At 40.7% G+C, this 13,299-nt stretch overlaps 2 protein-coding genes across 2 annotated transcripts in view; one reads left to right on the plus strand and one right to left on the minus strand.

The window, feature by feature from the left end:
* The window catches only part of GINS1 (GINS complex subunit 1), a 30,446-nt gene extending 25,979 nt beyond the window's left edge, over nt 1-4,467 (minus strand). The window contains exon 1 of the mRNA XM_043984471.1: nt 3,951-4,467. Coding sequence (XP_043840406.1) covers nt 3,951-4,250 — 300 coding nt within the window. The 5' untranslated portion in view covers nt 4,251-4,467. The remainder of the gene's footprint in view (nt 1-3,950) is intronic.
* Nucleotides 3,405-13,299, plus strand: part of ABHD12 (abhydrolase domain containing 12, lysophospholipase) — a 155,084-nt gene continuing 145,189 nt past the window's right edge. The window contains 1 exon segment of the mRNA XM_043984474.1: nt 3,405-3,894. Coding sequence (XP_043840409.1) covers nt 3,677-3,894 — 218 coding nt within the window. The 5' untranslated portion in view covers nt 3,405-3,676.

Consider the following 13,299-nt stretch of genomic DNA (forward strand, 5'->3'; position numbering starts at 1 on the left):
AATTTGAGATTTAGAAGTTTGAGAGACTTACTTTGGAAGCATAAAATTTCAAAATCTTATCCTTAAAACTAGTAAGGCTTTGTGATTTCCACTAGCCTCACAGCACTTTAGCCAACAGTCCACATTCCAAATAAGGTGAATGGCCAGGTTGACTATAGCAGTCTGAGATCTAAGAGTTTTTAACTATGTTGCTTTCTTTTTTTTCTTTCTTTCTGGGGCAATGAGGGTTAAATGACTTGCCCAAGGTCACATAGCTAGTAAGTATCAAGGCTGGATTTGAACTCAGGTCCTCCTGAATTCGGGGCCAGTGCTTTATCCACTGCACCACCTGGCTGCCCCCTATGTTGCTTTCTTTTCAGTAGTATATGTAAATATTAGAGTATAACTTTTTCTTGCTGTTTAGTTGCATTTAATCGCACCATTTCCATACTCCATTGCTGTACTACTTTAAGGAATTCACAATTTGAATTTCATGACATGCTTTTAAAATGTAGATTGACATATTTATATATACTTTTGACATTCAGAAAAATTGTCAATAACTCATTTTTAATTTGAAAATATCATTAAAATAATAATTATTTAAACAGTCAGAGCTATCAAATTTCTGGATGTTTTTCCTAGCATATTTTAAAGTAATTTTCCATGCTGATTTAAATTATTTTCAAATGGAAGCAAACTTTGAAGTGATATAGAAAAGGTAAATGATTTTTTTTGCTTATTTTTTCTCTTGTCAGATGATACACTAATTATTCTTAAACAGTCACAATACTAAATTTGTGACATCACCACAAATTTTTGGTGGGTAAGAATTATCAGAGGTGTAGAGATTGAGCATGCACTTAAATATCACATCACTTATCAATTCAGTAAGTATTAGGAAACACTGTAATATCCTGGGGATAGAAAGATGAAAAACAATCTCTTCAATGAGCTTATAATCTTAGATACCCATTATGAACTCTAAACTGCTTTCCTCATAAGAGTCCTGTAAAATAAAGTATTTTTATTCCTGTTTTATCAAAGAGGAACCTGAGATTTATAGAGGTTAAATGTCTACTCTGTGGTTACAGAGGTAGTAAGTGGTACAACTGAAAACGGAACAACACCAGTCTTCTGACTCCAAGTCATGTGTTTGGTTTTTGTTTCTTTGGTTCTCTCCCCCCCCCCCCCCCCCACTAGCCATTAGTTCTAACTTCATTGTGAAATCAGGTGGTCTAATACAAATAGATACACCTGAAATAATAGGCCTTTAGAAAGTACTTAGTTAATAAATTAAAAGTTAATTAGCTATATTTCTCCTAAATGCAAAGCACTAGGAAATTAGTACAGTACTTGGAAAAGAGTGCTTAATTTGAATTCAGAGAGCCTGGTTTTGCATCCTCTTTCTCCATTTACTACAACCTGTGAGATTTTGGGCAAGTCACTTAAACTCTCTGGGTCTCAATTTCATTATCATTAAAGTGAGTGGATTAAATTGTATGATCTCTAAGATCCCTTCTAGTCCAAATATCTAATCCTATGCTTGCATATCTAGATAGATCTGAAGTATTAGTGGTTTGAATACAATTCACATGTAAAATAAAAATCTCAAAGCATGCTTTTATAAGTAAAGTCTAATGGGACAATGTAAAAGATTATTGAATGAACCTTGATCTTGCATTCTTTACAGTAGCTGTTTAACAGTCATTTGATGAATGAATGAATGAATGAATGAATGAATGAATGAATGAATGAATGAATGACATTTTCTTCATAGTTTTATGGCCACTGACTAGGATACTTAAAAGTTGTCTATCGTAGACCTCAGGTAGTTTTTGTATTTGACATTCTAAACAGACTGCTTTCTGGAACAAAAAAAACAACAATTAGAAATAGGGGTAGGAAGCTGCATGGCAAACAACTGCTGATAGTCACTTAAAAGAGAGGTAAAGTTTGTATCTCTCTGAAACACTGCCCTAGGAACTCAGTGTTATCTTTGAACAAGCCAGGATCTGTTTCCAATACCAATATTCCAATAACAAATGGTTAACATTAAAAACTATTCGCATTATTGTGTGGTCCTGTAATATTCATTCTGACTACTATGATAGTGAAAATAATTTTTAAGTGATTAGAAACATACATTTTCAGTAAAAAACCATTACCTTGGTTTTCTCAGGTTTGATCACAGTGGAAATAATGTTGGCTTTGGAGTCAGAGTGCCTGAATATTCTCCATTCTTGGAAAAGTCACTTTATCTCTCTAGGACTAAGTTTCCTTATCTATAAAATGAAAGTGTTGGATTAGGTGACCTCTAAGGTCTCTTCAAGCTCTAAATTGAGAATTATTTCCCATAGAAATGATCACTGAGATATCCAGTATTGTCATCCATCCTCAGCAAAGAACATGAGATTGGCAATCAATTACCTTCCAATCTAAGTCAGGTTCAGCCACTATCCAGGTGTGTGACCTTGGACAAATCACTGCTTTTCTTTGGGCCTCAGTTTCCTCATTTGTAAAATGGCATTAAGAATAGCCCTCATATTTATCTAACAGGTAATTTGTGAAGATCAAATAAGATAAGATATGTATAATGCTTTTAAAATCCTCTATAAATATCAATTATTATTCATCACCTTACATTACATTCTTACATAGCAAGAATTGTAGACAGGTAATCAGAACATATTGTATGAGGGGCAGCTAGGTGGTTCAGTGGATAAAGCACTGGCCTTGGATTCAGGAGGACCTGAGTTCAAATCCAGCCTCAGACACTTGACACTAGCTGTGTGACCTTGGGCAAGTCACTTAACCCTCATTGCCCCACAAAAATTTAAAAAAAGAAAAGAAAAGAACATATGGCATGTTACAGGCTCAATGATTAACTATTTGTGTGGCGTGACCTTGGAAAAATCACTTCCCTTCAGCTTCTTCATATGTGAAATAAGGGAGTTAGACTACAACATTTCTAGTTCTATATTTAATGGTCTATATTTAAAAATCAATGCTTTGGAATGATCAATAATAAAAATGTCTCTTGAGATCATTTAAGACTGCCAACTATAGTGAAGCAGTTGATAGCTTATGCGATTATGTTTTTTTCTCTAAATGCCCTTCCTACGAACACAGCAAAACCCGTTCTTATTAGGCTCAAGAGATGGTAAGTTTCCTCCACCAGATAAGGGCAAGACCTTGGTCATGGTGGATTCTGTTTTGCCCAAACCATGACACCCAAGTGGACAGCTTCGTCTTGCCCTCCTTAATATGGAAGCTGTGCCGGGCGTGCTCCGCCCAGGGCAGGAAGGGGAGGAATGAGAGTGGGAGTGGGAGGAGGGGGAGGCGTGTACAGTGGGGAGCGGAGGAAGGGCGTTGCTTGTGATTGGTGGGCGGCGGCCTGGGGCCCCTGCAGCTGTTCTGTAAGTAGCTGGGGCGCCGCCGGCCGGAGTATAATGTGAGCGAGCAGAGGCGCAGGGGCAGCGATTGCCGCCGGGATTCTGACTTTGCAGCTACTGCGGCAGCAGCAGCAGGGAGCCCAGGACTGCGCGCTGTGCAGGACTGGAAGGAGGTGGTGGTGACAGGGGTAGCGCAGGGAGGAGCAGCCGCCGCGGGAAGGCGAGCGAGGGAGTAGGAAAGGATTTAGCTGCTCGGCTCGGCCGGCCTCTGTCTCTGGTGTCAGGCAGCTCTGGAGCTCGGGATGAGAAAGCGGAACGAGTCAGTCGCCTTGGAGCATGAGCGCTTCCCTGCCTCTGCCTCCTCCTCATCCTCTTCTTCCTCCTCCTCTCCCTCTTCCCCTGCCGCCGCTGCAGCGCTGGACAAGGACTGTCGCCTGAAGAAGAACCTGCGCCTGGCGGGCAAGGGGACAAAGGAGCTGGGCTCCTCCTCCAACGCCGGCATGAAGCGGGCATTCGGCAGGTAAGGGGGCGAGTCGCGACCTCGGACCCGAGTCCATCCTCCTTTCTTCCACTCACCTTGGGGAGCTGGGCCCTCGGCCCCATCCTCTCGGGGGCGCTGATCTGGAGAGCCTCCTCTTCCTCCTCCCAAATTGCGTGGAGCCGCCGACCCCGTAGGGCGAGATGCAGGCAACCTAGCAAAGCCTGATCATCCGAGTGCGCACACCCCTCCCCCTTTTTTACCCCTCTACTCTTCCTGCGACCTTGTCCTGCAGGGCTCTCCTGTCTCTTAACCTCTTCTCCCCACTCCCAAGAGCCTGACCCCAGAAAAACAATTTCTCTCCCTTTACTTGAGTCTTCTTGGGGGCAGCTGCTCATGCTAGTTCGAAGTCAGAGCTCAGCACCCTCCACTTACACCCAGCCAGACTCAATCTCCTTCCTAACTCCCTACCTTTTCAAAACCCTGCGAGTTTTAGTCCAAATCCAGCATTTCCCCTTACACTCTTTAAGGCTGAGCTTCCGTCCACCCTCTCCCCCACCTCCATGCTCAGCTAAGCTTCAAGGAATGACCAGTCTTATTCTCACCTTCCCTTCTCCTATCTCTTCAATGGTCGATTTCCTAATCGTAGAATTTTGCCCCTCTCCCAATTCCCTGCGTGGCATAGAATTTACCCACTATTCCCCTTAACCTACAGTTTTCTCTTAACCTGGTCCAGTTGCGCCCAATTTCATTCTTTCTCCTTTCTCCTGGAGCCTGACCTCTCCCTCTCTAATTTATACCCCTGAGAGCCTGGCTGGAAGCCCAGTCTCTGTCTCTGTCTCTGTCTCTTGCCTCTTTTTCTACGAGAGGGCTGGGGGCACACTTTCAATTCAACTAACGTTTATTAAGGGCTTTATAGTGTTTTCCTAAGAGGATAGAAGATTATGGTAATAAACTCTTTACTGTCCCCTTCGCCGATAGATTAAGATGTTGGGAAGGTATATTCGGAACCTCCCAAAAGTCTGGTAATAGCACCTTTGGAGTGAGATAACATGAGGGAAAAGGAACTAGCTCTTGAATCAAAGCTAGATTGAAAGGGTGACCTGGAAAGTTGTGAGTAGAGATGACTTTAGGTTAGGACAGAAAACCCCAACCCTTTTTCCTACTATCTTTATTATCTTGGTTTATGGAAAAGAGTCCACAAAAGTTAAAAACTTAAGGAATTTTACTGCTTCCCCCATGTTGTAGTTAATAAAACATCATCCATTCATTGCACGGTACTACAAAACCTTTTGGGAATAGTCAGCAGCCTTACATGTTTCCAGGGGAGATTTTCTCTCAGAAAATAAAGCTACTAAATCCTCATTTGGCTAACTGAAATCTACAGTTTGTTGTATATATAGGTAGCTTCTAGCATTTGAAAACTAGCCAGGTGGATAAGCCTCCCTAGGAACACTGTAGAATATGGTAATTATTCAGTGGCTACAATTCTTCCCTCAGGGAATCTCAGAATGCATTTATTCATTAGTTGATTTCAGAACTGGTTTCATCAAATTTGGCGCACATATAATTTCTTTCCAAATTGCCAGTCTTCTAGGCAGAATATTTAGATGTTTTTAGAAAAGGTAAGTACGATCGAATAATTATAATATCCCAAGCTCACATTTCTAAAAATTAGAATATGGGATTATTAGGCATATTATTGAAATGAAATTGCTTTTTTGGGTTGTCAGGAAGTTGACTAAGAGGGTAAAAAATGTATATCTAAGTATTCTCTAAAGTAGTCTCTCATTTCTTTAAAAGGAAAATGTTTTAAAGTAGAATGTTAGAGCCCTTTACCTCCTAGGTCAATAATTCAGAGTTATCCCAGATGAGTAATGACTAAAAGGTTTTGTTTTTGTGTAAAAGGAGCTAGCAGCTGATCAAGGTGTTGTGTGAAACAAGTCTATTCTTAGGGTCTCATGTATTTTTTTAAACCTATCACAACTAGAACTAATTAATTTTAGGAATAGTACAGGCATAAAACTTATATGAGATTTGAACCATTTTTTTTTCAAAACAAAATGACCAGAATAGTTCTTATGCATAATAAATGCTGTGTGAGGACACTATGTATTGAACTAGCGAAGCTTTTCTGTGAATGAGTGTCTGGCACCTTGGGTGAAAGGCAAAGTCATCCTCAGTTAAATCAAATTCTTCTAACAGTGCCTGGAGATTTTGTCTATGCCTCACATCCCAGATCTGTGGGCTGTAGCAGGAGGTAGAACTTGGCATTTAGGCCTCTCCTTTGAACAAGGCTTTACAGAGGTTCTTAACCAGAAGTCCCTAAACTTAAAACATACATACCTGTATGTGTGTATATGTATATCACATATTTAACTTTATATTGGTATATTGATTTATTTTGTAATCCTTTACATTTATTTTCATGCATTTAAAAACCTTCTTCTGAGAAGAGGTCCCTAGGCTTCACTGGAATGCCAGAGGGGGGGTCCATGACACAAAAAATGTTAATGACCCTCTGCTTTAGGGGAATGCAGAGAAGATCTCTAGGTTTTGAAGTAACTTCCTGATGTTACCATTTGGTTTGTTTATCTTTATAGAGCTACTAGCATTTTCCCAAAAGCTAGCAAATATCCAAACCCATAAATATCCTTTGGGTTCCTTAAATACAAAGTACCAGGACGAGAAGTTGATTACTATGTTTAAGGCTTCCTTGTGTGAACTGCTGGGATAGGAGAAAACTACGGAACTTTGGTGGAAATGAGAAGATCTCTGGGCTTTTAGTGAATTCAGTCCAGTAAAATGAACCCTTCTCTCCAGGTAGCCAACACTAGAGTGGCAGGCTGAGGATTCCTAAATGCCCTTTAATTTGGGGAATTCAGGCCCAGTGATAGATTAAGACCCATAAGTGACCTTGAATTTGGTGGGGGTCATTTTGAAATTCCTTAGCTCAGTAAGAAAAATAGGACTTTGAAATGGCGAACATTGATGATGGATCAAAGTACTGAAATTGTAACAGATTTACAGGGTTACACTAATCTGTGTTCAGGTATTGATTGCTCTCTTCATCTGTTTGAAGAGATAGAGGGATTGTTCTGCTTGGCCCTAGAAATTTGATCACATAGAAGTTGCTGAGAGACAGATTTCGGCCTGACAGAAGGAAAATTTACCAATGATCAAAGCTATTCAAAAGTTAAATGAATTCAGGAGGTAGTTGGGGGGGGGGGTGCCTTCCTACTCATTGACCTTCAAGCCAGATCTTGATGACCATGTGTGGGTTGTAGAGGAGATTCTCGTTCAGATGTTTATGACCAGGGCTGGATGACCCCAGAAGCCCAACAAATTCTGTGATTCTATAGTATTATTTGTGAATCTGCATTAAGTGCCTGCTTTGTGAAGAGCACTATATCAGACGGTAGATAGTCTTTTGAGATTAGAGGTGGAGAAGATGGGGGGGGGGCAGGGAATCAAAACCAAACCAGGGCTAGCTATGTACCTGATAATATGTAAATACACTTGGGAGCTACAAAACAAAGTCCCGTGTGATCCTGAAGGGAAAAAGAGTTAAGGACACAATAGGGAATCAAGAGAGGTTCTGAAAAGGTCATCTTTGAGTTGAACTTTAAAAAATGAATAGAAATTGAACTGGCATAAAGAATGGTCTGAAGGAATGGAGATGGGAGAACTTGCGGCATGTCTTGGGGTGCAAAGAGTAGTGAAGTTAAACAGGAATGAAGAGTGTGTCGATGAGTAATATAAAATAATCCTGGAAAATATTTGTTATCACTATATATCTTAGAATGTCAGAAAAGTCTGAACTTTTTGTGCAATAAATAAATACTGCGTGGTAGGAAGCTGATGCAATTATAAGCACAGAATAATTTGTATATGTATATTTATTTTTAAAACTAATTTTTCTGACAGCATACTGCATGAAGAAGAGATTGGAAGGGGGAAGTGAAGATGGGAGAATGTGTAACAAAACGATTGCAATAGTTTTGGCAGGTAGTAGTAACAAAGGCTTTTATTAGACGTATAGTGGCAGGAATAGAAAGGAGAGGATTGATGTAGGCAATGTTGCAAAAAATCAACAAAACTCAGTTATTGATTAAATATGAGAGATATAGGGGAGAAAGAAGTTAAAACAACAACCCAAGGTTGCTTTATTTTTTAGTACTTTAGTACTTTTTTAGTACATCACTAATTCCTGCTATTCAAGAATTTAATGTTTTGCAAACTGGTAGTAAACTCAACCATTTTTTCTGTTATCTTGTTGCTCACACATCTCAGTAGGGACTGTTTTACTTTTTTTTTTTTTTTTTTTGCGTGGGGCAATGGGGGTTAAGTACTTGCCCAGGGTCACACAGCTAGTAAGTGTCAAGTTTCTGAGGCTGGATTTGAACTCTGGTACTCCTGAATCCAGGGCTGGTACTTTATCCACTGCTCCCTAGCCGCCCCCAACCATTTTTTGGAATGTAAACTTTTCTGGGCAAACAACTATGTACAGGATAAATTGTATAAGTTCAATAGAAGGAAGGCTCTAGAATCGAAGGGAAAAGGCTTCCTTCATAAGATGGGATTTTAGCTGGAACTTGAAGGAAGCCAGGAGGCAGAGAGGAGGAGGGAGAGCCCTCCACATCATAGGGACCAGCCACTGAAAATGCCTGGAATGGGGAGATGGAGTGTCTTGTTTGAGGATTGCAAGGTCAGTGTCACTGGGTGGAAGAGTCTAGAGGGAGGCTGGTGGGAAGGAAGAAGACCAGAAAGTTAGGAGGGAGTTGGTTGTGAAGTGCTTTGAGTGCTAAACAAAGGATTTTCAAAAATCAGTTAATTAAACAACTTACTCCATGTGAGGAAAATCACTCCTACATTAATTTTCTGGAATTCAGTGGTGGTGATGTGTCAAAGGCTCATTTATTGTCATTCTCTTGAGAATGGGCCACCCAGTGTGCAGCTGGTGGGTGCAAAGAATAGAGGCTCGAAGTTCTGGCTTATCCCCTAGTCCCTAACTCAAATGGACCCTCCTCTTTTTCATCATTGGTCTGATTACTCAAGGGTTACAATCTACTAGCAAAAACTAGCTAATCAGAAGGCAGTATTTCTTAGCCAATGGGGGAGGTGACACAGGGATAGTTCAATTCCTTCCTTATGTGGACACAGCTCAGGAGCAGACCTAATAGTGATCAGCTCAGGGTTTCCCTGAACCATGTGATTTTGTTTGGGAGGGGGTGGGGAGGAGAAGGAGATCTTTTTCCTCAAACAGGTTCGGATTGAGAGGAGACCAATCCCCATTTCCTCACACTCCAGTTTACCATTTTTTGTTTGTTTGTTTTTGCAGGGCAATGAGGGTTAAGTGACTTGCCCAGGGTCACACAGCTAGTAAGTGTCAAGTGTCTGAGGCCAGATTTGAACTCAGGTTCTCCTGAATACAGGGCTAGTGCTTTATCCACTAAGCCACCTAGCTGCCCCAGTTTACCATTTTTATTAAGGAAACCGTACTCTGAAATAACAAGTCACTGAAGAATAATGACATAGTAGTTAAAGCACTGCACTTTGAGACCTGGGTTCAAATCCTGCCCTCAGGCACTTAATTATGTGATAATAGGCAAGTCATTTAATTTCACTGAGCCTCAGCTTCCTCATTTGTATATCCCTTTGTCATTTGTAAAATGGTAATAATCTGTTTCGGGCGGTACTGTTGAGTCTGCCCATTTGACACCTCTGCTCTAGGGCCAGAGGGTGTCAGACTCACTGGTTTGTAGAACCAGAATTGAAATGTAATTTGGAAATGTTTAACAAAATAAATTTTAAAAAATACAATAGTAGAACAGGTTAGTGTATGGTTTTCTAAATCAGTATACATCAGCAGAGATTATTTTTTTTTATTTTTTATTTTTAATGTATAAGGTATTATTTTTTCCGTTACATGTAAAGATAGTTCTCAACTTTTGTTCACACAAGCTTTACAATTTCAGATCTTTCTCCCTCCCTCCCCCCTCCCCTAGACAGCAGGCAATCTGATATAGGTTATATCTATATATCTCTATACTTATATATATATAGATATATACACACACATATATATACACATAATAACATTAATCCTATTTCTGCATTAATCCTGTTACAAGAGAAAGAATCAGAGCAGTGATGCAAAACCTCAAAATAGAAAAAAAAAACAACAGCACCCAAAACAAAAGAAATAATATGGTTCAATCAGCATCTATACTCCACAGTTCTTTCTTTCTTTTTTTTTTTTTCTTGGATTTGGAGATCCTCTTCTATCATGAGTTCCCTGGAACTCTTCTGTACCATTGCATTGGTGAGAAGAATATAGTCCATCACAGTAGGTCAACACTCAATGTTGATGATACTGTGTACAATGTTCTTCTGGTTCTGCTCATCTCACTCATCATCAGCTCACGCAAGACCCTCCAGGTTTCTCTGAACTCTTCCTGCTCAAGCAGAGATTATTTTTGGTTTGAGTTTGACATCACTGCTCTGGGCCACTCTGTAAGCCTAGAAATTGCAGAAAAGATACTGATTGGCATTTGTATTGGTAGAGAGAGTTTCTTCACCTGGCAGTTCAAAATACCAGTGAAATCACAGGTCCACGTCCTATCCTAGTACCTTTACTATACTTGTCTTTTGCCATGAGGAAGTGTTTGCAAACCTTAAAAGGCTATGTAAATGTGAAGGTACCTGCTATATGTCAGGTACAGAATTGAATAAGATGGTACCTTCTCCCAAGAAGCTTCTACTCCATGAAGGAAATAAAACACAGATGCAGGTAATGGTAATACAAACTATCATTGTTAATTGCATATATTTATGTAGTATTTTACATACATTTTTCTCATTTGATTTTCAAAACAATAGCTTTTGAATTCCAGACTTACTGCTTGGAGATAACCATCTGGATGTCCCAGTGGGCATATCAAACTCAGTATGTTCCAAAAGATCCCCACCACCACCAAAAAAACCAGAGAAACCAAAAACCCCAACAACTCTCCAGACTTAGTCTTTCCAGTCAACTTTGACTCTTTCCTTTTCCATACCTAGTGTTTCCAACCACCTCCACTTCTCTCAAATCCAAATTCTTCTCTCCATTCACGATAAACCACCATGTCTTGACTACTACTTTATCGACATTTTCATCTCCCATGATCAATATCTTCACTTTGTTTCAGACCCACATAGGGAAGCTTATATAGTCTATCTCACCATTACTAATAATTTAGATCTCCATCCATCAGAATGCAGGCATTATTTTCCCAGAACATAACTTCTTATCCTTTCAACTCCTTCCCACCCCCCCCCCAGTCATCTTAAATCTCTTTTTTGAAGTTATACAATCATTAAGAATGTAGGTTCCCTGCAGATTTATCTGATCTTAAGTAGGCCTTCGCTGTTGCAAGGCAACACTTTATTTCGTGATTCGCTTTCTATGAGACTGTCTATCAGTCCTAAAGTTTTTCCCTTATTAAGCTTCATACACTGTCTCCTTTCTCAGAGGAGAAACTTATCTCCTACTTTACTAAGAAAATAGAAGCCATAAACTCCATCTTCTCATCATTCTTTACTTCAGATATGTATTCCATCTCTTTTCCTCCTTTTCCTTGTTCCTAAGGAAGGGTAGTCCTTGTTGGAGACAATTCTCTTTTTAAAAATTCTCATCTTCTCCCCATCAATTGCCTCTTTCAGTCATCTCCACCTCCCTCCACTTCAGTCTTTCCCTATTTTCACCCGACTTTCCACCTGCTGCCTACAAATTGCCTAGATTTCTGTCATCTTTAAGAAACTCTCACTCTAGTATGCCACCCCTTTAAGGTATCTTTAAATGAATAAAGCATTTATTAAGTGCTTAGTGTGTGAGTCCCTGTGCTAAGCACATGGAATAAAAGTATAAGAAAACAAGGCAGTCCCTGCTGTCCAGAAGCATACATTATAGTGGAATAAGAAAGTAGGGAAGAGGGCTGGAAATTATCCTGTATGGGAACATACCATAGAGACTGCCCGAGGCAGTGTGGAGGCCTGGTTTCCCATAAGAAAACACCAAAGTGGAGCAGCTGGATGACATGGTGGATAAAACACCAGCCCTGCATTCAGGAGGACTCGAGTTCAAATCCCGCCTCAGACACTTGACACTTACTAGCTGCATGACCCTGGGCAAGTCACTTAACCCTCATTGCCCCTCAAAAAAAAAAAAAAAAAAAGAGAAAGCCAAAGACTCACCAATTGGAGATGGGGTGGAAATGGTTGGAGAGTGAACCTTTTATGGAGAGAGGCCTTACCTCTATTTCCTCACTTGTCACTCATTCTTGCCCCTTTGTCATCTGATTTCTGACCTTACCACTCTATTGAACTTAAATTCTCCAGGGTTACCAGCTGTTGACTTTTTTCTTATGACTCTCCTGCATCGCTCTCATTTCTTTTTCCATTCTTTCCTCCATCTCTCTAAATCTTCCTTCTATCTCTCCTACTTTCTCTTCAAAGTCCCTTTTGAGCACTTCCATGGCCTGAAACCAATTCATATTTTTCTTGGAAGATTTGGAAGTAGGGTCCCTGAGGTTGTTATCCCCTTCTGAGGGTGCACCTTGATCTTCCTTGTTGCCGAAGAAACTTTCTATAGTTCTCAACTTTCTTTGCTTGCTCATCTTGCCATATTTTACTTGACATTTAACTCCCTCTTACAGGGGGGCCCTACTTCCAAGCTCCACTGTCCCAAGCTTCAGAGGGTCCCAGGTGTTTCAGTTTGAGGGAGGGCAGGTTTTTCTCTAGCCTGGCCTGTTCTCTGGTTGGAAGATAACCTCAAGCCAACTTGCTAATTAACCAGCCAGCAGAGTGCTGTGGTGGTTCTTATCTTCCCACTAGCCTTTGTGGCTCCCCAACCTGGACCTCCCACCACCCAAGATTTATTCCTGGTTCCCTGCTGGGGTAGGACAGCCAAATTCCTTAGGTCCTGCAGACACCCCTGACCACCCCACCCCTGCAGCTGTTCAACCCTTTCACCCGACCGTAAGCTTAGTTCTAGAAGACGAAGGTACTGCAGCTGATTCAGAAGCTCAGGGGTAAGTGCCTCTGTGTGGACATGATCTCAGGGTTGGGTTCTACTGGAAGCCCAGAATGGCTCCTTTTAATCTGTCTTTGGCTGGAAAATAATCTTAGACCATCTTTTTGTGGGTTTTGCAGCTCCAGGGGTTGTTTTATTGCTGTTTTGGGGGTAATTGTGTCAGGAGCTCTGTGTGTTTAATGTCTTTCCTCTGCCATCTTCTCAAACTCAGTATGTATGAAATGGAATTCATTATTTTTCAGCTTAGATCAGCCCCACTTCTGAACTTCGCCACTTCTATTGTGTACACCACCATCCTTCTAGTCAAACACAATTTTGACCATGACATTATCCTCGACTCTTCACTCTCCCTGAACCCCCATATGTGCTCA

This window comes from Dromiciops gliroides, chromosome 2 (genome assembly GCF_019393635.1).
Source record: "Dromiciops gliroides isolate mDroGli1 chromosome 2, mDroGli1.pri, whole genome shotgun sequence".
NCBI lineage: Eukaryota > Metazoa > Chordata > Mammalia > Microbiotheria > Microbiotheriidae > Dromiciops > Dromiciops gliroides.